Source organism: Astyanax mexicanus, chromosome 6 (assembly GCF_023375975.1).
Source record: "Astyanax mexicanus isolate ESR-SI-001 chromosome 6, AstMex3_surface, whole genome shotgun sequence".
Taxonomy (NCBI): domain Eukaryota; kingdom Metazoa; phylum Chordata; class Actinopteri; order Characiformes; family Acestrorhamphidae; genus Astyanax; species Astyanax mexicanus.
In genome coordinates, this window is record NC_064413.1 from 18,557,856 (window position 1) to 18,585,705 (window position 27,850).

The 27,850-nt window shown below is 37.0% G+C and overlaps 1 protein-coding gene across 1 annotated transcript; it reads right to left on the minus strand.

The window, feature by feature from the left end:
* Positions 1-27,791, minus strand: zgc:113232 (collagen-like protein). Its single transcript, XM_022674149.2, has 25 exons — positions 27,480-27,791; positions 21,650-21,734; positions 21,463-21,531; positions 21,101-21,375; positions 19,250-19,303; positions 19,096-19,149; positions 18,922-18,975; positions 18,737-18,790; positions 18,310-18,363; positions 15,516-15,569; positions 14,527-14,580; positions 14,336-14,389; positions 14,181-14,225; positions 11,821-11,874; positions 11,668-11,721; positions 11,477-11,530; positions 8,809-8,880; positions 8,640-8,675; positions 6,180-6,224; positions 6,041-6,073; positions 5,753-5,899; positions 3,655-3,831; positions 1,855-1,945; positions 1,664-1,741; positions 1-537 (listed from the first exon to the last, which is right to left on the minus strand). The coding sequence occupies exons 1-25, from the start codon at positions 27,498-27,500 to the stop codon at positions 332-334; spliced, it is 1,974 nt and encodes a 657-aa protein (XP_022529870.2). The 5' UTR covers positions 27,501-27,791; the 3' UTR covers positions 1-331.
* Positions 27,792-27,850: the final 59 nt, after the last annotated feature.

Genomic DNA, 27,850 nt, shown 5'->3' on the forward strand with positions numbered 1-27,850 from the left:
TTTGAAAAAGTCACATGTTTATCTTGTACAGTGGTATTTAGGAACACAGTACATGTACATAAGATGCTTTACAATATTATTTACATGTTTCCTTTATTTGCAGCAAACCCAGCATTTCTGATACTGAAAACAAATTTAGACATTATCCTTTATCTAATGAGACTGAAGACATTTGATTTGATCCTCGAAATATTTATTATGTAAGTCATACTTACATATGTTTTAGCCAGAATGCTTAGAACATCAGTAATAGGCTCTGTGATGTTTGGCTCAGATGTTTCTTCTCCATCTGTGATGTTTTTTTTTTTTATATTAGCCGTGAGCTCTATCCTCAGATTATAGAACTGTGAGGACCCTTTACCAGGCCCTGCTCTTTTCTTACTACAGGCGCATGAATGCTACAGTCCCGCGCCTCACATACTCCTGGAACACCTGCATCTCCAGCCACACCAGGCTGACCAATAGGACCTGGGAACCCGCGAGGGCCAAGAGGCCCCTCAAGTCCGTTTCTAGGCTCTGCTGGATGGCCTGGTAATCCTAGGAGGGAAAAGCAGAGTGAAATTTGTTAAAGATCTCCTTCCGCTAAAATCCACTTTTTTTTGTTCTTTGTGAAATACTACAGGTCTCTCTGAGTTGTATATGTATGCTGCACATGAAACTGTTCCTCAACCTCCGTTGTCTGCAGTAGATAAGAAAAGAAAATCCTCAGAAAAACTAGTTGATCAGAGAGATGTCAGGCGTCTACATCAACCAGTGAGATCATGGCCTCGCCTACCTTGGCTTGGGGCTGCAGCAGAGCCAACACTGTCTCGTTACCTAAAGTAAGTAAGTAAGTAACTATAGATTTAAATCGGCTCTCCGGTTGATTTTGCTTTTTACAGAGACCTTAGATATACACTAGGGAAGCACAGTTTGACAAGGTAGCACAACTCAACAGAACACCGGTCAAAGTGGGCGGCGTTTGCACCGGATTTTATGATATAGATCAGACTCTGGGGCTTCAGCATGGTGAAACTGCCCAAGCATCGACTCACCAAATCTGAGGTATAAGTTTAGTAGTGTTAGTTTAGCTAAAAAAAACCCTTTTTCAATGCAATGGGGAGAACGGTGCCACTTGGCCACAGGGAGGGGGCGGGGGAAATCTGTGTGGCTGCACTGATGCATTGATAACATTTCTTCTCGCTACACTGAAAGTCTGAAGTTAAGTGAAGTTTAAGGGTTAACTTTATCCAGCACTTAGTGTTTTATATTTATAACTAAGGCTGTATCTCTGAAAACATTTTGTCCTTTGAGTTTTAGAGTAAAATTGACTGTGGGAGAAGGCAGGTAGGTGTTCTCTGCTGCAGTGCTGTTAGCCAATCAGAGGTGATATGTTTGCATGTATGAATATTCATGAGCAAGATCCCAAAACCTGTCTTTCTCCGGATACCTCTAATTCAGTGATCTAAAGTAGGGCTAAATAGAAACACCGGAGCACTTTTTTCCACAAAAAATGGCTCACGTGGTATTCATTTATACTAGAGACCACAACTAGACATTTTAAAATGCAGAGTTGAGACCTTAAATGTCTATATTACATGTGCCATCTTTCCATATAGAAGCTGCACTAACTGCTTAAATTCTTCTTAAACTATAGACAGAAATGATTCAGAATGTATTTTACCTCTGAGCCCTTGGTGACCATCGGGGCCGCGCAGTCCTTGGCCAGCACTGCCCTGCTGGCCTTTAGCTCCTTTTGCACCTTTACAGGAAAACAAAAAACAGAATTTTAAAGATCTGTGCTGGTCTGACTGGTCTTTCAGCTTCTTCAGATCATTTTTGTTTTGTATTTTGGTATTAGAGGGTATGCTGTACCTCTTTGTCCCTCTGCTCCTTTCTGTCCCTGCAGACCTCGCACACCCTGTGGTCCTCGAGCTCCTTTAGCTCCAGCTTTGCCACCTTTACCCTACGCAGAAAATAATGAGAAATAGAAGAGAGATGAATTCAGGAAAAATATTGACAGACATAGGTGTTAATTTTTTTTTTTTTTTCTTTCTAATTTTTTCCATTTTCTCCCCAATTTACACGGCCAATTACCCAACCCACTCGTTAGGACTCCCCCTATCTCTAGTAAGGCCCCAACACACCAGGAGGGTGAAGACTAGCACATGCCTCCTCTGATACATGTGAAGTCAGCCACCGCTTCTTTTTGAGCTGTTGCTGATGCAGCATTACCGAGTAGCATCACAGCGCACTTGGAATAAAGCGCAGCGACTCAGTTCTGATACATCAGCTCACAGACGCCCTGTGCTGCAGACATCACCCGAGGAGTGATGTGGGGAGAGAGCGTCATCTACCCACCGGGAGGGAGCAGGGCCAATTGTGCTCCCTCTGAGCGCCGGCCACTTAATGGCAACAAATATTTAGTTTTATATTTATATATGTGTATGGTTGCCACACATACAGTTCTTGTATTGTGTGGGTGCTGTGTTAAAGACACCTCCTTTATTTTTAAGACCCGGGTCAGTTTTCAAACAGGCGCAGGCTGAGAAATAAAATAAAATAAGAAAGTTAAGAATTTACATAGACTAAAATATTTGATGGCTGAGTAGGCAATTAATTTATTTGGCGTCCCTTATTTTCATTTTTGAAAGGTGCCAACCCTATTGCTGAGCTTAAATCCAGCTCTCTTTATCAGATTTCTTTATCTGATTTTATAACCCTCCTATTATCGTTGGGGTCAGTTTGACCAGTCAATGTTTATCGTCTGCAAAAAAAGATTGACATACTGCTTTATAGTGATTCATATTTAATGACTTTTCCTAATATGATGAAGACAACCAAGCAAACAAAATGTGTTTTCAATGTCCTGTACACAATTTGTACACATAATTATTTTTTGCCTGGTCAGTTTGTCCCAGACTGTTTTTATCTGTGTAAAACGTAAGAACTGTATCGCTCTGCTTTAGGCCCAAACCTAACAACACAATACTTAATAGTAATGTGAAAACCACTGATAATTCAACAATGGCAACAACAAAAAAAACATAAAAATAACTTAATTACGGTTCTTTATAATTATTTTTACTGGGGTTTTAAATGTCTGGGTTCAAATTGAACCCAATGGTAACATGTTAGTAAATAGATGTTTAAGACTCTACTCTGATACAAAAAATGGTGTATGCTCTTTAAATGGCTACCTTAACAATCAGATAACTACAGTAATCTAATTATAAAGATTTTGAGTGAATGTAAATCTCACTGGGTTCGGAGACTATAGTTGGGTCTATAGTTTTTATGCTTAGTGGTCAAATCTTCCAACAAGCATCTGATCGGTGTGAAGTACATGCTTTTCACATGCATTTCTAGACAAGCTAAGGGATACAGAACCATCACTGAATGTGAAAGAAGCATGTGGACTGAGGCAGCAAAACAATATTACAGGAATTCACAAAATACCTCAGTTTTTATTAGCAGATTCCTGCCTACTTTACTAAAGTTTAACAGTGCAGTTAGCAGTGTACCAAACCCGGAAAAGCAATGATGAAGACTGGAGTAGTCTGAATAGTCTAAAATGCCATTTTAAGGTAAAATTGCTACATACTGTCACTTTAACACAGAAAAACACATGTTGTGCATTTTCATCTTCACATTAGATGTGTTGCAGTTACTTACAGTTTTGCCTGGAGATCCAGGTGGACCTTGCACTCCTGGGGGTCCGATCAAGGTACGGTTGTTGATAGGACAGCCCTGTGAGCACTTGGCCCGAATAGAGGATGCATACTGGGAGATCTGTGCAGTGACCACACCTCGACACAGCTGCAAAACCTGCTCATCAGTCAGCCCAGGTCCCTGTCAGAACAGTTTATTCACAGAACAATACAAATTATTACTAATAAATGATTTTGTGTCAGTTTATAAATTACATCCATTGTGTTTAAAGACAGTGAATAGTTTGTGTGTCAAATGATGAGATATAACCTTAAAAGAAGCAATCTCGCTTACTGAGTCACTATATATATATATATACAGTTGGGGTTCAGGGTTGGTGGGACTGGGAAGTGAGATGCAGAAGGGGGTACAATGGAAGAAAAAAAAGAAAAGGAAAGAAAAGAAACAGAAACATACATATATATATATATATATATATATATATATATATATATATATATATATACAAAAATATAGCTAAACAGAAAACAGAATCATGAACTTATGTGCGATTTTAACTAATGATTTTGCTATGGTTTATCTGGATTATTGTTGGATTATTATGTAATTTACTGCAATGTTTGAATTAGATCCAAATTAGTGTCTAAATTGGGTCTGAATCTGCGTTTTTGGTGGGTTTTGAGTGTGTCTAGAGGAAAATAGTCTGTTAATAGATGTTATTTTTTTGTTTCCCAGTTCATGAGGATGATTTTCTTGGCGAGACCAGCAACATTAAGATGAATCTACTGTTTTGTGGTGCTGTATTAGAGGTTGATGTGTCTCCTAGTAGGCAGAGTGATGGTGTTGGGTGGATTTGGGTGGTTAGGTCATGACATAGGAGGGTGATGACTTCTTTCTAGAACTGGCTAATGGATGTGCAGTGCCACATAGCATGGGTCGACTGTGGTATGATTGCAATGTGTACAAATTGGTGAGTTTGTGAATCCTGTTTTACACATTTTGTGTGCGGTATAGTGTACTCAGTGGATAACTTTATACTGGATGAGTTGTAAATTGTAAAGTGTTTCTGACCATGTTGTGATTATTATTACACACCTGGACCCAGAGATTAGGTAGGCTTTCTTTCCTTTTTTTACATCTGTTCATGTATCTTTACACTTAAGTTGATTTAACTGGTTTTAATTACACACAGTTAAATTATATAGTAAATATTTCATGAGTGTTATAAGTAACAGGAAACTAACAGGGTGTAGAGTACCAGTCAAAAGTTTTCCCACATTGCAGTTGAATACTGAAGTCATCTAGACTATGAAGGATTCATAAGTGTTAAACAAACACAAACTACCCTGTAAAGCATTTATGTGAGCTCATCTGGGGTGCTGTTAACTCTCTGAGGCTGGTACCTCTGATAAACGTATGCTATGCAACAGAGGTAACTCTTGGTCTTCCTTTACTGGGGTGGTCCTGATGAGAGCCAGTTTCATCATAACGTTTTTGATAGTCTTTGAGATTGCACTTGAGGATACTTTCAAAATTTTTGAAATTTGTTGACTTGACCGACCTTCATTTCTTAAATTACATTTTTTCTTTACTTAGTTAGGTAGTTCTTGTCATTATATATTAAAACATTTTAAAAAGAGCTATTCACTGTATACCAAGTCTATCTCTTCACAAATGTACAACTGATGCTCTCAAACTATTAACTTTTTAAACTTTTTAAGTTCAGCACAGCTGTTAACTGAAAGCCTTTCCAGGTGACTCTACCTCATAAACTTGCCCAGATGTGCAAATCTAAGCATCTAAGCAAAAGGTGCCTACTTAGAAGAATCTAAAATATAAAACATATTCTGATTTATTTAACACTTTTTGTTTACTAAATAATTCAATATGTTTTTCTTGACTTTTGATTGGTACTGTATGGTAAAAAAAAAAGAAGAAAATAATAATATACAAAAATAAACACTTTTTTTTAACACTTTTGAGAGTTGTTCTGTGATACTCTATAAACGTACCAATGCAGTCACCATGTGTGATCTGTATCTGGGTTTTTCTAAACCCCTGACATAAAATAGAGGATGTGTGTAAGCTCTGTAATACGCACAGGTTCACCTGGCTCTCCCTTTGGTCCACTCAGTCCTTTTAGGCCTTGATCGCCAAGTGGGCCGAGGTCACCTCTGGGACCTGGAATACCGGGAGGTCCCTTGCGGCCCACAGGCCCAGCAGGCCCCAGGTAGCCTTTTTCTCCATGCTGGACACATTAACAATGTAAAATTTAGCCTTATTTGCAGTTTAGGAACTAGCTTACCAAATGCATTAGGGATTTTGATTATTATTTTAAAAAGCAATAAAATGTAAAAAAAAAAAAAAATACAATGCTTAAATGACAAACCTCCCCCTTGTCACCACGAGAGCCTGAACTTCCCTATTTGGAAAAAAATAAAGGTTAAAAAATCTCCCACGCGTAACGGAAACAGGAAGTGAAACAACGATGCAAGTCTCGACAGAAACGCAAATGCCAACGTATTTACCTTCTCTCCTTTAACCCCTTTTGCACCCTTTCTTCCTGTTTCACCCTAAAAAGAAAAAAAAACCTGTGATAATATGGAACAAAAAGTAATACCACACGGACCAATTCCACGTTATGTTATGTCATTTGATTAGAATGACGTCTCAAAAGTCGGCCACACAAGCATGATCAGAGAACCACAAGCTGATTTTTAAGTCAGGACAATGATGAATTCAAATGATTGGCACCCTGAAACTTTTAAGGTGCTTACTTAAGTAAATAAGTACTTTGTTACTGTAGATTTTTAAGGTATACATACTTTATTTGAGAATTTCTCTTAGGGATGGGCGATATGTCCTCACAATAAAATCACAATATTTCAGATTTTTTTTTCTACAGCGATATTCTTGGAAATATGAAAAAACACTGAGAAATATTTTACCAAAATACCAAACAGCAACTACAGCGATGTGAATATGTTTGGGCACCCTCTAATAATTTGATGATTTTATAAATCATTTTATTATTGTTTAAAAAATAAAAAGAAAATGTGATATTATTTTGCTTACCACCAATCTCTTAAAATCAGTAAACGAATGAAACATAACATGTTTATTTTGGTTATAAACTCAGTATTGTTCTTTATGTTAGTTTTAGATTCTGCTGTCCAAAAAAAAAGAAGAGATTAAAATGTTTAAAAAATGTATATTACTTTAAGTACACCAAAAAAGTATTTGTATTTGTACTTTTTCTACAGCGATATTAAGCAGGTGCATAAATTCAGGCACCCTTGTTGATTTAAATACCTTTAACACTAATTATTGGAACACAAAATTTGTTTGGTAAGATCATTGACTCTTGACCTACACACACAAGTGAATCCAATTATGAGAAAGGGTTAAAGTGCCAATTGCAAGTTTTTCTCCTCTTTGCATCTTCTCTGAAGAGTGGCAACAAGGAAGCCTCAAAACATAATTCTCAAATGACCTGAAAACAAAGATTGTTCAACATCATTGTTGAAAAAAAAGCTAAAAATCTCAGAGATTTCAGCTGTCAGTTTCCACTGTGAGGAACACAGTGAAGAAATGGAAGAACCACAGACACAGTTCTAGTTAAGGCCCGAAGTGGCAGAACAAGAAAAACCTCAGATAAGCAGAGGAGAAGTATGGTAAGAACAGTCATAGTCAACCCACAGACTATCATCATCTTGCTGTAGATGGAGACGCTGTGCATCGTTCAGCTATTCAGCTCACATTGCAGAAGGAGAGGCTGTATGGGAGAAGAGTAATGCTGAAGAAGCCTTTTCTGAGCACACGCCACAAACAGAGTCGCTTGAGGTATGCTAAAGCTAAAGCACATTTGGACAAGCCAGCTTCATTTTGGAATAAGGTGCTGTGGACTGATGAAACTAAAATTGAGTGTGGTATGCATGTTGGAAAAAGAACACAGCATTCCAAGACAAACACTTAAAGCTTCCCACAGTAAAATTTGGTGGTGGTTCATCATGCTGTGGGGCTGTGTGATCAGTGCAGGTACTGGGAATCTTGTTAAAGTTGAGGGTCACATGAATTTCAGTCAATATCAGCAGATTCTTGAGAACAATGAGAGAGTGAGAAAGTTGAATTTGCGCTGGGGCTGGATACTTCAACAAGACAACGACCCTCAACACTAAACACTGTTCAAAATCTACTAAGGAATTCAGCGTTCTGGAATGATCATCTCAGTCTTCAGACCTGAATAATATTGAAAACCTGTGGTGTGATTTAAAGCAGCTGTTCATGCTCAGAAACAAACCTAACTGGACTGGAGATGTTTTGTAAAGAAGAATGACCCAAACTACCTTCAACCAGAAGACAGACTCTCATTGGAAGCTATAGGAAGAGTCTAGAGGCTGTTATTTCAGCAAAAGGAGGTTCTACTAAATATTGATGTAATTTTTCTGTTGGGTTGCCCAAATTTATGCACATATATATTTTTGTTTAAAGAATTATTGCACACTTTCTGTAAATCCTATGAAATGTATTTAACTTCTTACACATCAATGTGTTCATCTGCTATATGATATATTTAAGGAAAATCACCAAACTTTTTCATAACACTGTAGTTTCAGTATGATAGTTTGGGGGATTGCTAAAATATTTTTCGATATTTTCATATTTCATATTTCCAGAAATATCGCTGACAAAAAATAAAAAGAAAATGTGATATTATTTTGCTTACCACCAATCTCTTAAAATCAGTAAATGAATGAAACATAACATGTTTATTTTGGTTATAAACTCAGTATTGTTCTTTATGTTAGTTTTAGATTCTGCTGTCCAAAAAAAAAGAAGAGATTAAAATGTTTAAAAAATGTATATTACTTTAAGTACACCAAAAAAGTATTTGTATTTGTACTATAGTATGAGACTTGTGTACTTCTGCCCCCTCTGTAAAAATATGGGACTTGAAGCAAATTTGATATATGTTTTTTAAATGTTACCTTAAATCCATCAGGCCCGGTTTCCCCTTTGGAACCCTGAAACAGAAATAGTATAACGAGCATAATGTCACAATGAGTCAACAACATGTTCACATTACATTATCATAACAGCCTACATTAACTGAATGTAAAAATTTGTTCTTTAAAAAGGGTCAGGTATTATCCTTACTGTCGAGCCTTGCAGGCCTTTTGGACCTGGCTTTCCTGGAATTCCTGAATCTCCTCTTTCTCCTAATGGGCCCTGGAAAAAAAAGAGTTCAGAACAATGTGGAGTGTGTTTCACATACTGTATAGTTTCTAACAGTTTCAGAAAGTCTACAACAGATAAGTCAAGAGATGCTGCCATTGGTTAAATATATATATATTTATAAATATATATATATATGTACAAATACAGATCTGGAAAAAAATAAGAGAACACTTAAAAATGAGTTTCTCTAATTTTACCAAATTGAAAACCTCTGGAATATAATCAAGAGGAAGATGGATGATCACAAGCCATCAAACCAAGCTGAACTGCTTATATTTTTTGCACCAGGAGCGACATAAAGTTATCCAAAAGCAGTGTGTAAGACTGGTGGAGGAGAACATGCCAAGATATATGAAAACTGTGATTAAAATCCAGGGTTATTCCACCAAATATTGATTTCTGAACTCTTAAAACGTTATGAATTTAAACACTGCATTGTTTGCATTATTTGAGGTATCCATGGTTTATAGAATAAAACAACAATGTTAATTTTACAATGGCTTAGTTTAAACTTGGTCACTCCATGCATCTTGAGTATCCCAGTACAACTAAAATTCCTCCCATTACAGAAACACGGTAATAATTACCACATAATGAGGACATCTGCAAACTCTGCCCCACATCAGAATCCAGTCTACATAACTAAAGATGTATTTGTCTACTAAGTGTAAAAGCATGTGGCTAAACTCTGTGATTTAATGTGTAAATAGTGGAATTATGAGGGTGTTCTCCATGAATATTATTTTGTCCCCAGAGATAAACACGATTACCAGGCAGGGGAAGAGATTTTTTATTTTTATAATAATTTTTTCTCTCTTAATTTTATTCATTTTGCTTTTTGTCACTATGCTTATTGTAGTATCACATCTGAACTAGTAGGTCAGGGTAAATTTCACACTTTTATTTGCAAATAAGTAACACATTTTTGAAGCATGTTATATTTTTGTTTTATGCATCTAAAAGGTAAAAATAGATTAGCTTAGTTTGATGAATTAGCTTTGATTGCTTATACAAACTATATATCATATTATGAATACATTTCTCATGCATTTCTACAAAGCATCTAATCAGAAATAAAAAATAAATAAATAGGACCATATTCTGAGTATAGAGTGATGAAAAGTGTATAAATGAAAGAAAATCCTAAATATTTTAAGTTTATCTGTAATATTTGGAGGAGTACTTTGCTGCAGAGAAAAGAAAAGAGAAAAAGGTGCCGATGTTTTGAGATTTGTCCTGAGGTAAGTGGTTAAAAACTTGAATTAGTGAACAGAGCTCACGAGCACAGTGCACTAGATGTGATGACGTATGCCGACTGCAAAGCGTGTGCTGAAGGCGCTGCCTCATAAGGTTTATTATCGGTTAAAGTGCTGCCGAACAAGAGAGCTGCCTTTGAAGGCAATGACTACCTAGGCAGCTGCCTTCAGATTGGAACACAGCTTAAATGTACCCACACAAACATGCTCACACACACACACACAGACATACACACACACACACACACACACATACTCTCACACACACACACACAGAAAAAACACACGCATGCACACAAACACGCAGACCCACACATACACAAACAAACACACACACACGCACACACAGATGCACACACAGATTCACACTGTGGCAGACACAGACACACACACTCTCACAGTCAGACACACGCAGAGACAGACACAGAGACACACATAGACACAGAGACAGACACAGACACACACACTCTCACAGTCAGACACACGCAGAGACAGACACAGAGACACACATAGACACAGAGACAGACACAGAGACACACACAGACACAGAGACACACATAGACACAGAGACACACACAGACACAGAGACACACACAGACACATAGACACAGAGACACACACAGACACAGAGACACACACAGACACAGAGACACACATAGACACAGAGACACACACAGACACAGAGACACACACAGACACAGAGACACACACAGACACAGAGACAGACAGACACACACAAACACACACATACAAAAACACCCACAGACAAACATACACAGAAAATCACAGACACACACACAAACGCACACACACACAGACAAACAAGCACACACAGACAAGGACGTACAGACACAGAAAAACACACACAAACACAAACAGACAAACACACAGACACACAGACAGAATCACACAGACAGACACACACACACACAAAAAAGACACAGACACACTGACAAACGCACACAGACACAAATACACACACACACAGAAACACACACACACACACACACAGAAACACACAAACACACACAACTACCCACTCATCCACCCACACACACACGCCTACGATGATCTATAAAAAACTGTGAGTAGTACTTTCACTTTCGGTCACATGCTGTAAATTCCCTAAAGTACCGAGAGTGCCACACATAAAGAGAATTCACCACATGATGGTCACATTTAAATAACATGTACAACCAGGGGACTTTTCCAGCTGTGACTAAAATAATAACAGTCACTTTCTCTCTGTCTCTGCTATGTGCTTTATTAGTCAAACTCAAGTATTTTATCATTTTAGAGGTTTAGTTATAAGCAGAGGGGAAATGACCAACCCTAGTGCCTTCTCTTCCAGGACGTCCCCGCTCTCCACGGTCCCCCTTTAAACCCTTAAGGAAGAAAAGTGACATAATGAATATTTCCATCTAATTACCACTCTGAATACACAAGATAAAAGGTTATAAAAATATATTTCTCAGCAATTGTGATCAGGTTTGAATCTGTTTATTTATAATTTTATTTTTACCTTTAGTCCAAATGGTCCCGGTGAACCACCAACTCCAGGAACACCAAGAGGACCCTAGGGAGAATGAGCAACATGTTTTTACTCAGAAAACCACACTTTAACAGTGCTCAGGAACGTTTCCAGAAGTGTCTTGGGAAATGTTGTGATACATACGTCTTCCCCAGGCTCCCCATCGCTTCCTGGCAAGCCATTCAAACCTTTTTCACCCTGAAGAGAAATAAATAAAATTTTATTTAAACTTTTTTTTTATTAAATGATTATTTTCTCTTTTTAAATCACACATTTTATGTGGTATATTTTTTTAAATTACAAGATACATCTTAAACAGTAAGGCCCAATCCCATTTCACCCCTTTACAGAGATTTGTCAAACCGAGGGGTATGAGAATCACTGGTAAAAACCCACAAATGTAAATATTGTCCATGTTAAAAGTGACTATTAGCACTATATTACCATAGTTTCAATCTTTTATAGCCGAGTTCTTCATAACAAGCATAAAAAAGATCGCTAGTAGTTTTGTCTCAGTAGCTAGCTAGCTAACTTTCCTGTTCCACCTTAAATGGTGCAACAGAAGCATTTAAGGCGGAACAGATAAAATAAAATAAAATAAAAGCTTATCAAAGTTTAATTTCTACACCATCTCCCCCCTTTCTGAAGACATACAGTAAAGCCCTTAAGTTAACTAGTTAACCAGCAGCAGTTAGGTTACTGAACTTTAGCGCTCCTGATGACGTATCAGGTGCTTAAAGGGTTGTCCCAATTCTAAGGCGTAGTCTATTACCCCGTCCCCTTCTAACTCTGTTCCAAGGGGAAGGGTTACACTCGAAAAGAAGGGGTAGGGGTATGTGTTAGGGCCAAGGGGTGAAATGAGATAGGGCCTAAATATATGTTATCGTAAGACAAAGTTAATAAATATGACTAAAAAAAAAGCCACACATTCCCATCAGAAATAAAATAAAATCACACAAAAAAGAGGAACACTTTAAAAACAATTTCTAAGGGAATTTTTATTTTAAAGGTCACTGGACCTTTAAGATTTTCATAAGCAGTAGGTGGCTTCCCCAGTGAACTGCCACTAATCACTTAAGAGGAAGTTTCTGAGATATTTCTTTAAATACTGAATAACAAGAAGGGGTTGTCCCTTTGACACATTTTCTTTCTCTCTCTCTCCCCCTTCCTCTATATGTCTTCCTTCCAATTTTCTTCTTAATTTTAACAAGGGTTAAAATTTTAGCCACTTGTTAAGCACTAATTCTGAGATTCTGAGTCTGTGTTAGTTGGCAGTCAGAGTTAAGAATCAAGTAGTGTGTGAGGGATGCAGTCTCCGATTTGGGTCTTTGCCAACCTGATGTAATTTGTATTTGCAGTGTTTACCAGTCGGTGACTCATCAACAGCCAATGGAACGCAAGCACAAAAAGTAAACATAGGAAGCAGTTTTCTTTATTTACTTCCATAGATTTGTAACTATTCCTTAGTGCCTAGGCAGTATGACCTAAAATATCACTGTATATCACAGTATTTTTTTTTTATCTTTAATTATTATTATTATTTTTTTTTGCATTACTGGGCTTTTTTAGAGCTTTGTGACTTACTTAACTTACTGTTAGGAGAGCATATAACATAAAACACTAAGGCTTTAAATTAAGGCTTTGATTACTATTGGGTTTATTTTGTCAATCAATATTACACAATATATGAAGAAATCAGACTTCATTACAGAAAAAAACAGCTGAAGAATGTAAACAATAGACCTTGAAAAGAGATACGCACTATAAATGGTCCTAAAATACTAAAATGCCATTTTCTTCTTTCTCCAGTTAACACCTACATTTAATTCAGTATGCATCAAAATGATCCTTCAAGTTACTGTATTAATATATTTAAAAGTTTTAGGGAGTTTAATCTTATGTGCTGAATAAATGAACATTTATGGACTCATTTGGGGGACGAGAGAAAATTTTCTCAGAGATTGGCTAGAGCTATTCTAATGCTACAAAACCAATGATGCTATTAACTAAAAGTTGCCAGATGCAAAATCTATTTTTTTGTTATTATTATTATTTTTGGTAACTAGCTAGCTAAGGAAGGTGCACCTCTCTCCCAGTGCAGTGTAGCTAGTGTCAGCTATATCATTTTAACTCGCTAGCTAGCAGAGAAGTACCAAAATAAATGGCAAGATGAAGTTATTATAACGATCACTGAACATATAAACAAATTCAAGAAAATAATGATTTCAAAGCCAATATTCAAGCTTGACTGACTGTTAATCACTCAAAATACAAATTTAAAGGGCAACTTCAGTGAAACAAGTTCACTGAATTGAAATTAAACGTTGACATTTTTGATAATTACTTAAATACAAATTCAGAGCAAACTATAAACAAATGCATTAGATCATAACTTCTTTCAGATTTTCAATAATACTGATACAAAAATAATGTTACAATGCTTATTCTTTATCCTGCAGTGGCTGAAAGCAAAACTTCCAAGAAGAATATTAGAATTACTTCACCTTCAGCCCGGGCACCCCCCTGCCTCCGGGTATTCCAGGATAGCCCTGTGAAAACAAGAACAAAATTAAAACTGTTTCAGCTATAGTAATTTACAGGTCTGGTTTCTGGTCATCAGTGAAAAGAGATGACAAGAATTGTAATACAGTTCTCTTACAATGTAGCCCTGTTCACCAACGTCACCAGAGAAGCCAGGTGCTCCTATTTGACCCTGTGGACAAATCAGACAGAAGCTGTTTTTAATTCATTTTAAAATAAAGATCAAAATGGAAAGACTACATCAGTAGCTTATCATCTATGAGACTATGGACAGTTTTTGATTTGAATAACAGTGGAGTTTGTGCCCACCTTTTGTCCTTGTCGTCCTTCAGACCCCTGCTTTCCAGTTTTTCCCGTAGATCCCTAAATAAAAGTGGAGAATCGGTTATCATTCTTTATCAAGTACAATGATGCTGAATCCAGGTGTATGGTAACATAGCAGATTTAAAAAATGTATTGTCATTTGCACAATAAATAAACATACAATGAAATTCTTTCTTTGCTCTTCTCCAAGTATGTAAAATAAATACAATAAAGCAAGAAGTGATGATTAGTATTATAGTAATAACACATCAGTGTTATATGCTTAATCCAGTAATTTAGAGCTAAGGAACAAATGGTTAGAATTTGTCTATGGAACACCACCAGTTGAGATATGTAGGTGTATGTTTAGAACAGTTCTATTTACACTAGTAAAAATAAAAGTCCAGGACCTGGACTACCCACCTCTGTGTGTTAACATAGGTTTACATAGGATCTCCGGTAGATTCTGTGTTTTACAGAGACTCTAAGACTAGGTCAGGGGCTGAACTGCACTTAGCAGGACATTATACATGTTGTTATGTAACATCTGACATTGCAAAGACTGTTATTAGTTTAAAAAGACTCTTTAAGGATGGAGGCAGCTCTCCTGTGGACTATCTGGTGGTAGATGCTCTGCAGAGAGGGCAGTGGAGTTCTGAGGATCTTCTCAGCACTTTTTACCACTCTCTGCAGGCGTGTACAGTATATACTATATAAGTATGATTGTAAGGGGTCTGATTCCTGCACACTTTTTTGCATCTTGCTCAAGACCACCTGATTCAACCCACCTGTTAATTTCCAGATTTATTAGGTCTGTTAAAACAGAGAAATAAGCAAACTATGCTGGACTCCAGCATAGCACTCCTGTTTCCCTGTTGTAACATCTATGGTAAAGACTAAACGAAAAATTTATTTGACACGTTTTAGACTATTCTTATTTGTACAGTGTTTTCCTTAAGAAGTACACAACAGATTCAAACAAGGCATTGGTTTACCTTAATTCCTTTACTTCCTGCAGTTCCTGGAGGGCCAATTGGACCATCTGAGCCCTGGAATTAAAATAACAACATTGAGGTCAGTTATGGAATTGGTAGGAGTTTTAGTAGGACCAGACCATCATATAAAAATCTTGGAACTTTTTATTTTTTTGCTGCTTTTCCCGCTATTTCTTTGCAAAACACGATGAATGGACCAAAAACCCTTTGATTCCATTAATAATTGACATTTTTACATTATTATAACTAATGTTGGACAAAACACAACTAATACTAGGTTTAAATGAAAGTTGACATCATTTCAAGCTTGTGTAAAGCTTTTTTGTTTAATATTTGTACTTGAGTTAAAACATTTGTGCCAAAATTTGTGGCTATAGCTATTCTAGTTATGTTGAACTGTGTGGATGAGCGATTCCTAATAAGACTATTTTTTTATATATATATTTTATTAAAAACGGTATTACAGCACATAAGTGCCATTTTACAATATTTCAGAATATTACTATTACTATATTAATATTCCCCTGTTTAATAAACATTTAAAAGCTGTAATGTAACCAGTTGGGAGGGATAGTTTTGAAGATCTGAAAGATTCTTAAGCTTCTAATAAAACTTTTTATAAAACTCTTGCGTCCAGACTGCAATTGAAAAAAACAGGAGGATCAGTGAGTTTTTTTGGCTTTCTCGGTCACGACATCACATTCAGTAGCTCTTACATTTTCACTCGCTGTTGTGCTTATGTGGATCTCTGTGGAAATGCGCGCCCAATGTGAAATTACGTTGTTTAGCAGTGAACAAATAGCTATTTTATTAAACATGAGGTGACAAGACTCAGAGATGTGCGTCCAGTTACTGGAGTTCAGCGAAAAACAGTAATTTAGACTGTAATTTTCTCAGAGGACATCTGAGAAAAACACGTACATGGTCGTGTTTTTCTTAGATACACAAGGACCCCCATGAAAGAGAAAATTTTCCCAGGACCCCCTGAGAAACGAATCACATCTGGATAGAGCATTATACTTAAAAGAAGTTCACAAATTTTAGAAAAAGTACTTTTAAATGTTATAAATGTAGGGACTACACTGTCTCCCTCTCTTACTGTTCACCCCTGATTACAATCATATGATAGATATAGATATATGATAGATATCTGCTACTAGGTAATCTGGGCCATGTCAGATGTAGAACTAAAAAACTCATAAGGAGTCCTAGGAAGACATGTTCGCTGAACCACTGGCCATGCTAATTTCTGTACAGTGGAGGTTTGTTTTGAAAGTAAAAACAGGAATGGTACTGGTCATTTCTGGATTTCTTGTTTGTTCATTCTGAAGAGAATTCCCAACTATTTCTAGGAACTTCTGTATTTTCATAAATTCCCCTACTGAAATCTCTGAGGGTTATTTGAGCGTGAGACAATCCATCCAAGTGATTTTTAATACACAGTGTTTACAATAAACAGGATTGAAAAATAAAAAAATAGAGCTTGTAGAATGAAAATCCATATATCAACAATTCCTTCCTTTTTTGACGAAAACAGTTAGTATATTTTACATAAAACAACTAAATGGACTTATATATACACTTATTTAATATAGACATATTTAAAACTCCACTAGGTAGGATTGAGATTTTGTGCCCGTGGGCTCCCCCTACAGTTGCAGAGTGTAATAAACGTATACAGCACTGTCGTAACCATTTCTTTTGTGTCTACAACTGATAAAACAGCGTGTTTACAGAGTAGCACTGTTAGCCCTCACCACCAAACAAGCACAGCATTAAATAATATTAAAACAAAAACACAGTATCAGTAAAAGCTTTTACAAGCCCAGACTAAAATGTATATTTCAGTTTGGGGCAATTTACTACAAGCTAAGCTTACAAACAGCCATATTTTACACTTAACATGATATAATTACACATTTAACCCGATCGCTAATGCTAATCATTGCTAGTTTCCGCCTGCTAGCCTACAGCTTTAGCAGTTAAAACAAACACTTTAACTCAACTTATACCTCAAATATTTACGCTCTGGTTGTTTTAATAACCTTTTAACTCTCTTATTAACATTTTAATCTCCTTACAAAACAGAAATACCCACTGAATTACTTATAATCTGTCTTCATCTGGTACTACCTGAAATCACCGGAGCTTCTCCAGTACAGCAAAGATGACCAGCACAAAATAATGTTCGAATGAACAAATCTTTTTAGTGAACAGATTCTAATGATTCAGTTCATCTAAAAGAGCTGCTGTGCCGATCACTAATAGTTAGCTTCTGTAAAGAATTAACCAACTCCAAATAGCGGGTTTTTGTAGTCTTTGTGGAACTGTTAGAACTACATACAGGTCGGAAAGCAGGTCGCAGTTCTCGAAAGAGGTGCAGTTCTCACGAGCGCTGGTAGCAGCCGCCTCTGAAAACTTACAGAGTCTGGTTTGAGCTCAGAGGAGCTCTGACACAGGCACGACAGCACCTCTATTCCTCCTATAACACCTTAATGCAGCGCTGCAGTGAGTTTCAAGATGTAATTGTACTTCTTTAAAAAGTTCAATAATTAAGGAAATCCTACCTAGTGTGCCTTTAAGGCATAAAATGTAGTGAGAAAATAACTGATTGATTAATGGTTATTCACAGGAAAGAATTTTAAAACATATACAATAGAAATTTTTGAAGTATTGACTGACACCAGCAGCACGTTGAGCTCACTGGTGCACTGAAAATAAAAGCAAATTTTCCCAGTTCAGTTAAAACTCTTGGTACCTGAAAGCTGACCCAAACACTGAAGCATGTACTCACCGTTTGTCCTGGAAGTCCGACTCCCCCAAGTGGGCCCACCATACCAATTTCTCCCTACATAACACACACACACAGCAAATAACAAATAATCAGGTGATTAACACTTTGAGGCACATTGGTTACAGCAGGAAACGATTTTTACTTTGCAATTATGCTTAAAGAGGAAATTTTGAATGTTTTTTGGGGACAGTTCCAAATTTAGCACACAGGAAGTGATGTGAGAACTGTTGTTCTGAAACTTGTCAGACCTTTGGGCCTGCACCTAAACTATCACAACCCTAATCTGGTTCAGCGTAACAGTTAGTAATTTGTCCATATCAGTAAATCTGACATTCTAAAAAGGTGAAAAAACACCTTTACATAATGTATATACTGCTTTAAAATGTAAGAGCATTTACACTATTTACTAACTTAAGGAGTGATTTACCTTCAGCCCAGCCTCTCCTTTCACACCGGGGTCTCCAGGTAGTCCAGGCCAGCCCTAGAAAAAGTAAAACAGAATATATATTATGTATATATATATATATATATATATATATATATGCACATATGAGAGACACTTCGCTTCACCTAATCACATAGTAAGTGCTGAAATCTTCTTCCTCTTCTTACCATTATTCCAGAGAATCCAGATGCCCCCTCCTCTCCATCAGCCCCTGGCTCACCCTAAAGGATAAGCAGAGGATAGACAATTCAGTCCTGAAAATGCTGCAATCTTCTGTGTAAAAAAAAAGTCTAGAAAAAGTGTATAAAAATAATCTGATTAGTTGTTATAAAGCAGTTCACCACAGGGCCTGTGTCTCCTCCCCGGCCTCGGACACCTTTGGTTCCTTTGTAACCCTGAGAACATCACATAGTATAACATTATAAGGAAATCAGGGATTGTTATAGATCAGACCTTCGCTGTTCAATCAACATTAAATCATTAAAATCATTAAACCTCTCTCCCTTGAGCCCCTGGTAATCCGTCTTTTCCTTGCAGTCCTCTGGATCCCTATTTACAAAGAAAAAGAATTCATCAATTTAAGCATTCATTTCTTCAAAGCAGACACTCCTTTTAGTTATGAAGAACAGCATGTATGCTAACCCTCTCATTGGACAGGAACCCATGATAACATGTCACATGACTTTTCTGATGTTCTGTTGAAACAAAAACACTGTATTGAATGTGGATGTCATTTGTCTGTTCGTCTGACGCCCACGGTCTAGCCAGTTCTATTTAGAGGCCCACGGTCACAATCATTACCATCCACTGGGCTGTCTACTGTGGGCGGTAATGCCTTCTATCACATATTCCTGGTACACATATAACACTGAGGGTTAAGGAATGAAAAATAAATGAACGTCCCACCCATGTGTCACCAACTATCAGGTCTCACTCAACTCCAATAATTCACCTTGCCATGAGCACACTGGTCAGTGCTCAAACTCAGTCATAAGATAACACCTCAGATAATACAACTTATACAGATGTGGGCATTTCACAAGCTGTCTACTTTATGACTAATATCCATATTGCTATCCCAAGATATCTGGCATGTCAGTCTATTTGGATATTATTTCATTGGATATTTTATGGATATTATTATTATAATTACAGATTATTTGGATATTATTATTATACATACAGCTCTGGAAAAAAAAGAGACCACATAAAAATGATATGTTTCTTTGATTTTACCAAATTGAAATCCTCTGCAATATACAAGAGGAAGATGGATCGAATCGCATTTCTAACATTAAGCGATTCAGAATTGATTCTCATTTTCAAAAAAACAATTATTTTTGCAGGTGCAGCTACTGTCGCACGGAGCTTTTTAACTGTACCGTGGAGCTCAGCTATTGTCGCGCAGAGCTCATGCTGTCTCGCGTAGCTCACCCACTGTCCTGCAGAGGACAGCAGATGAACTCCGCGAGACAGTTAAACAGCTCCGCCAGACAGTTAAAAAGTTCTGTGCGACAGTAGCTGAGCGCCACGGGACAGCAGCAACAGAACAGGGAAAGTTTTTACTCTTACTGCCTCTCCCTATTAGGCTACAGAGAGGCGTGTAGTGCCATGTTATGGTGTTTGTTGTTGCGCCGCTAAAGTATGAAGGATGAAGAAAAAGAAATCCAACCGATGTGAAAGAATCTGAAAAAAATTTTATCGTGACCCCAAGAATCGATTCAGAATCGAATTGTGGGATTCCCAAAGATTCACAGCCCTAGAAGATGGAAAAGCCATCAAACCAAGCTGAACTGCTTAAACTGTACTGCTTAATTTTTTGCAGCAGGAGTGACATAAAGTTATCCAAAAGCAGTGTGTAAGACTGGTGGAGGAGAACATGCCAAGATGCGTGAAAACTGTGATTAAAACCAGGGTTATTCCAACAAATATTGATTTCTCCTAAAACTTTATGAATATGTACTTCTTTTCTTTGCATTATTTGAGGTCTGAAAGCTCTGCATCTTTTTTGTTATTTCAGCCATTTCTCATTTTCTGCAAATAAATGATCTAAATGACAATATTTTTATTTTTATTTTTATTTCTTATTCAAGTGCATAAGATGATGGTGCTTTACAATAAAAAATAAATAAACAAAAACAAAAAGTATGTATTGTTTGACTTTTGAAGATGTATTTAAAATTTCTAAATAAAAGCACAACACATATTTTATACAGCAAATATACCACAACTGAGTACAATACTAAATACATTAAACAGTGCATTTAATATTCATCCATGCATCCAGTTTTTTTCCAAACTATGCTACCAAACTCATAAGGTTATTATGTACTATAGATGACCAACCTTGGGACCAGCAAAGCCACCAAACCCAGGCTCGCCCGGCTCACAGTCGCACTCAGTGGGTCCCTCTTCCTCTCCCAGAGAGGCCTCTCTTCCGTAAGGGACCTCAGTGCTCAGTCTGTCTTCCTTGGCGTAGTCGTACGTCTCAGTGGTGGTGCCGTATGGGTAAGCCTCCTCTGTGATCATGGTGACCTCTGTGGGAACAGGGCCATACGGGTCGTACGCGGATGCCGTCTGCTCATCCTCATAGGTGTGTGTGGGCTCTGGAGAGTAGTCCACTTTAAAAAAAAATGAATTGAAAACACATTGTGAGATAATGATTGACTGATAACGGTCCTTTATTATGCTTTCAAAACAGATCATACCAGGCCGCGGGAGTCCAGACTGTTCATCATGTCCCTCTACTAAGGAGCCTTCATATGTATGCTCATTACCTAAATAATCAAATAAATAGATTGTTAATTAATAAAAAAAAAGATGAAAAAAACATACACCTGCAGAATACTAAAGATAATAATAATGTGTTGTTTTTTTAAAACTGTATAGTCTGACCTGAGTTGTTCCCAGAGTATTCATCCTGGGCCTCAGAGTGGAGCACACACAGGAGCAGCACAGAGCTTAGAGACACAGCCCACACCTAACATCAATGGAAAAACAAAAGAAACACAACATTGCAGCCTCTATTCAATCACTGTCAGTATGTGATTCTTCTTCTTATTATTATTATTGTTCTGCTAGATATTCACTGCATAATGCATCCTGCAACTTTTAATATATTGTACACTATTCCATCTAAAGATTGTTTGGTTAATTGTGCAATGCATGTTTGTATACATCATTTTGATTGGATGCACATTTTTCTTATAAACATCACATTAAAATCTATGTTTTCCATTAGGAATGAATGGTGTCCCCTTTTTCTCCCATTCACTCAAATAAATTTTTGCCCCACCAAATCCCAGTTTCCTCTTTGTCTGAGAGCCTCTAAACTGCATGTACTCCTTCAGGGCAGGTCCCCAGTTTCTAATCCACTGCCACTGTCATTTTTCATTTTTTACACACGCCCAATTAATAAAGAGTAAAGAATACAAAAAATTCTATGGCGTCACAAATACCAGGTAAAAAAAATTACCTGCGTATTTTAACATTTTGCGTGTGTAAATGAACAGTTCTCTATGAGAATTACCTGCGGCTCCTTTTTTTGCCCAAATGAGGCTCAAGCTGGTTGTTTGGTCCGTCAAAAACCCTGAAGATATTAGCCAATAGTATTTGGTGAGGGTGACCCTGGCCCCACCCCCAAACTGTCAAAACCACCCCTTTCAAAACTCAAGAGCAAAAAACTCATTCAAGCAAAAAAAAAAGGATATATATATAAAGGATCATATTTTACAAGTACAACTTTGAATTCAAGTGGGAAAAACACCCGAGAGACGCCATAAGATTATTTTTAGTCCTCGCCACGGCACTTCTTATAGGACATTCAAGGCAGGTAACTTAGCTCTAGTCCACAGCTGTCCTGACTCACACTCACTTTTTGGTAATTTTTTAACCCCCTCCCATACAGCTGCACAACCATTTTAAGTGTTCATCATTAAATGCATTTTACTAGTTAAACATTTCACCCCTAACAACTATAATAAAGACAAAAATACAAAACAATGGGAGCCCACTTATTGGTTCATGCAACTTTAGGGAGGGGGCAATGTCCAGAACCATCTCTGTACTCCCAACAAAAACCTATATCCCATAAATGATTATCAATGAGCCAGAAAAGAGGCCAATTCCACTACAGAAGTTCAATTCTTATAAGCCATCTTCTTATTTAGATTGCATATTCCACCTTAAATTGGGCTACAGGTTCAATCTGGTGAATGTCCAGTGGGAAGTAAATGGAACTTCTGCTGCATTTAAGAAGAAACACAACTTTGAGTCTTGTGTCCACGTGTTTTAAAGTACAAAAACTCACTTTTTCTGATGAGCATTTCATTGCTTCCACCCAAAAGCTTTTATGAAAAGGCGAAAATCTTCTAAACTTTTGTGTGGGACTCGGTAAGGCCTTAGTCACCAGGGTATATGTGACTCTATAGGTACCGGTATTAAATAGGTTAAATTCTAGGCAGGTGAATTGAGCTTGGAAATAAATGTTTGGGATGCTATATTTCACTGTTGAGTCGTTTGGATGTGCTTGTTATGCAGCAGGTGATTAGAATTCATGTGTAATCATTTGTAATTACAGTTACTAGATGCAGGATTGTGTCATCTTCTTCTGTACAATTTTACTTTTACTTTTATTTTACTTTTACTTTACAAGTTCATGTAAAAATATATACAATATTGTAATTGCAAAAACATCCTGAAATATCATGATATTATCTTATAACCAAATCGCCCAGTCCTAATAAGTAGCCTGTATTTCTCTGTACAATTATCAGCATTCCATAAAACACATTAAAAGACAAAAACAAAGATATTCACCATAAATGTGTTTGACACAGATAGAATGTGGCCTTTGCTGAACACATACACACTCTAATGAAGACACACACACTAATACAGTGATCACACATGCCTGGAGCATGCACACAAGGACCCAAAAGTGGCAGCCTGTTGAAACCCGGATATCAAACCCTCAACTTTGGGCGATATGGCCCTAAAATACAGATTTAAAAAATGATTTTAAGAATACACTACTGCAACAAAATGAAAAGTAAATTTTATTTTTGCATATGATATGATATGGCACACTCCTATTAAAATATATTTTAAAAAATACAAGAATTTTATCAGATTTGTAACAGAAGATCCAGAATGAATTCACTCTACATATCTCCATATATCCAGGATTAAAGTAAGAAGAATAGTCTGTCTTTAGTAGATATTTAATAGGAAAAGAGAAGAGTGTGAATTTTTGTTTTGCTAAAATCAGAAAAAAGTAGTACCCTGATGTGATAATTAGGGGTGGGTGATATGGCATGATATTTTAGGGTATACTATTGTTTACAAAATTCAAAAATGTTGGTGGTATTATTGTGTACAATACGATATGGCACACCCTAACCCACAACCCTATCCTCAATAACCCACTGCTCTGAGAGTTAAGCCACCACTTTCTGTAAGGTGATAGAATCGGTAGAAAGAGGAAACCACCTCACTTTCTGTTTTCACATCTGAATTACACCATTAAATACTGCCTTTTCTAACAGGTTTTAAAATATCAACAAAATCATAATCACTGTGTATTTCAGAATAACTTATCAGTAGTTATTATACTTGCATTCCATAAAAGCATTAGACCTTATAAAGGCAGGGGTCAGAGCACACAGTTGATCATGACAGAATTCAAGCAACTGGTGGAGCAATGGGGAAAGGGAAACTCAGAGCTCAGTATCTCATTCACTCATAGTAAAATCATAGAAACAAAGGAGTGAAGTTTCTGACTGAGTGTGCTCTATCTCTCTGACTGAACATAACCTGGAATCGGATTCATCCGCTCTGAAAGGAGACCGAATCACACCCGCCCAGTTTAAAATGATTCTTCTGCATGCTCTGTGCAATTACTCATTCTCACCAGAGAGGGCCCTAAATCCCCCAAATCCCAAAACTTATGACATCAGCTTTAAGTATCATATTTACTTTTAATTTTCTTTATATATTTGTTTTTATTTTTTACGTTTTTCTTAATTGTTATCCAATACCCTACCGTAAAATGAATGTTTCATGAAAGTACATCTTCCAACAATCCTTATATGTATCCCTCCTTCAAAAAAATTGACCTAAGGCATTATTAAACTTGTTGGTGTGATGAATGAAAATAGCTGAACTATTTCAATTAGCATTATGGGTGCAATGATTAGTTGACATTGTTGATAATGCAGATTACAAATATTTGTTGGCTCCAAATTTCAGTGTCATTCATACATGCACTAAACAAGTGGAGGGATAAGGGCTGCTCACTAACTCAGTTCACACGCAACTTTATCCCCAAAAGTGATTAAACACAACAGATTACATATTTTCTCACAGAACATTCATAACACTTTTAATTTAAACAACTTCTTGGCTGTTTCTGTCATATTTAAGCAAAAGAAAAGGCGAAGAACAGGAGCCGTACCCACAGGAAGCAGAGATTAAGGGCATGGATAATTGTCGATTGTCAAAATAATCATTATTTGCTTACTTAGCATGATTAGCATGTTAACTGATGTATTTCTTAAAAGAAAATAAATAACTGGCCACTTGTGTCTGTTAATCTGATTAATTTGCTGCTCAAGTGCCAGAGATTTTACAGTGTAAACCTCGAGAACCAGAGCAGTTCTCAACCTGGACCTACATTCCAGACTAGACTGTGGATCCAAATTCTTCACTTATACTGTACTCTTTTTCTCTCGCTCTCACACACACACAAACACACACATACTGTCTTAGGACAGATTTGAGGTCGTATAAAAAAATCCCCCATCATGGGGACACCCCTTTCTGAATGAACTAGAGAGAAGCTGACAACACAGTTCGGCTCCAAAATGCCTCAATAACACAAAAATCACTTGATATTTTTGATCCAAACATATTTTGTCCAATTTAATATAATAGCACAAATTTGGGGACAAGTATTTTTTAGGACACATTTGGGAGCCAACGTTTTTCTCTTTCCCTCTCTCTCTCATATACACACATACAAACACATTTCTCCTCTGTGTGGTTGGAGATGTGTAAAGCTCTTGGCTGTACCTGTTTCCAGCGAGTCAGGTCTGTATGTGTAAAAAACAGACTAACCTTCTACCCTTTATTTCTTTAAATAAAGGCCAATGGCACAATGACTATTAAACACAAGTTATTCTTTGCTTTTCAAGAGAGATGTTTCTAAGAGAATAAATTAGATGACAATCCCCTTGCATAAAGAGCAGGAAAGCTTGACCAGTAAAAGTGAGTGAGTAAAAACATGAGAATGTGGTACAGAAAAAAAAAACTACCAAAACTTCCCCAAATCAGATAAACAGCCCTAAAACCTTTCATCTCTGGAAAAAAACTGAAGAAAAATATCCAGTCAAATGCTAAACAGTTTTTTTAGGGCAATACAGAGAATATTAAGTAAAAATATTAAGTGTGTGTTCTTTGTTCCCTTTTGGCTCAGCAGAAGTGTACAGCGAGTGGGAGGATCTTCAATGATACACCTTTGGGTCCTCTGGGACAGAAAGGTGCAAGGTGAGATTGGCCTACACATGTACACACACACACACATTCACATACACACATCTTGCTACTCCTAGTAAACAAATAAATAATGATTTTTACTGATGAGTTGATCTGAAAAATGACTAAATTACTACTTTTTGCGGAGGCAATTATGATGCAAATCTAAGAACTGAGTAGAAAGAAATCTATTTTTTTATTTGAGAACTTGTACTTGTATTTTTAATGTAGTAACTTGTAATTTAAAATTAGTTCTTTAGAAATGAAGTTGCAAAATATGATCTGTACTTGTAAACTAAAACATTTAACTGGTAACCTTCTAAACTACAAATGTGCCAACCAATTAAAAAAAACTGCAAGCACAGTCTATAGTTTACACATTCTCACATTAGAAAAGCAAGAACAGATTTTCTTTCGGTTAGGTCGTAAAATTACAAGTTTTGTAATAAACCGCCATAGCTTTTATTCTTTATAATGAACAAAATCCCCAATAGCTTTATCAATTTCTTCAATAATGCAATAGCTAGGCCATCATATTCAATTACATGCTTTATCTAAGCAAAATCAGCCACTGACAGAAGATGTGAATTTAAATGAACAATACATACAGCGAGTAGCTAAATAAATAATTAATGGTCTTTGAAGGATCAGGGTTTATCACACAATGTTGCAGTAAAGTGTAAAATGTGAATTAACTAAAGCTTTGCAGTCAAGAGTAAAAATGACTAAATTACTACTTATTGTATAGGAAATTTTGTTGCATATCTGAAAACCTGTGTTATGAAATCTGCTAAATTGAATGGATATCTTATAAATGATCGTTCCAGTTTAAGGCCAGCATTTGCTGGTAAGCTTGCTGGTTCACCAGCTCTTGTTTTATTATGGCCATACTGGTCATGGTCATCCACCAGTATGATCATGGTAGTAGTCAGCCTGTAAATCTGCTTGGTCATGTTAGTCAACCAGCATTGTCAAGTTTGGTCATATTGGTGGTCCATTGAACAAACACCAAACAAAAACATACCCTATGTTGGTCAAGATCTAGCTGGTTCACCAGCCCTGGAAGCCCCCTAGAAATTCATTGTTAGCCATTTATTACGTCTGTCTTTAGGTGTTTTTTTAGACACCTAAAGTAGAGAAAACATAAAACTGAGTAGCATCTGCTCACATCTGAAGAGATCACACTACTCACCTTCATCCTGGAGCTTCCCATGGCCAGTGGCCTCCCTGCTGTAGATCCTGTCAGGTGGGTAAGGTCCACTGGGACAGGCCTGTCTCACCCTGAACTAAGGCTCACAGTCTCGGGCTGTGTAAGAGCACAATAAGCTCTGGGTGATTGTTTCTGCCTCACAGCATTCTCTTTGCAAACACACAGCACTGGTCAGCCCTGTGCTGAGAAGGCCATGCAGCACTGCTGCACCACTGCACCTTCACCAGGCTCTCACAGGCTCCCTCCTCTCCTCAGCAGAGTGAGAAATACCTGAGCCTATACCAAACACACAAGCTCTCACTCAGAGAGGCAGGAGAACCAGGGAAATGCTGTAGACAAAATAAAGACAAGGT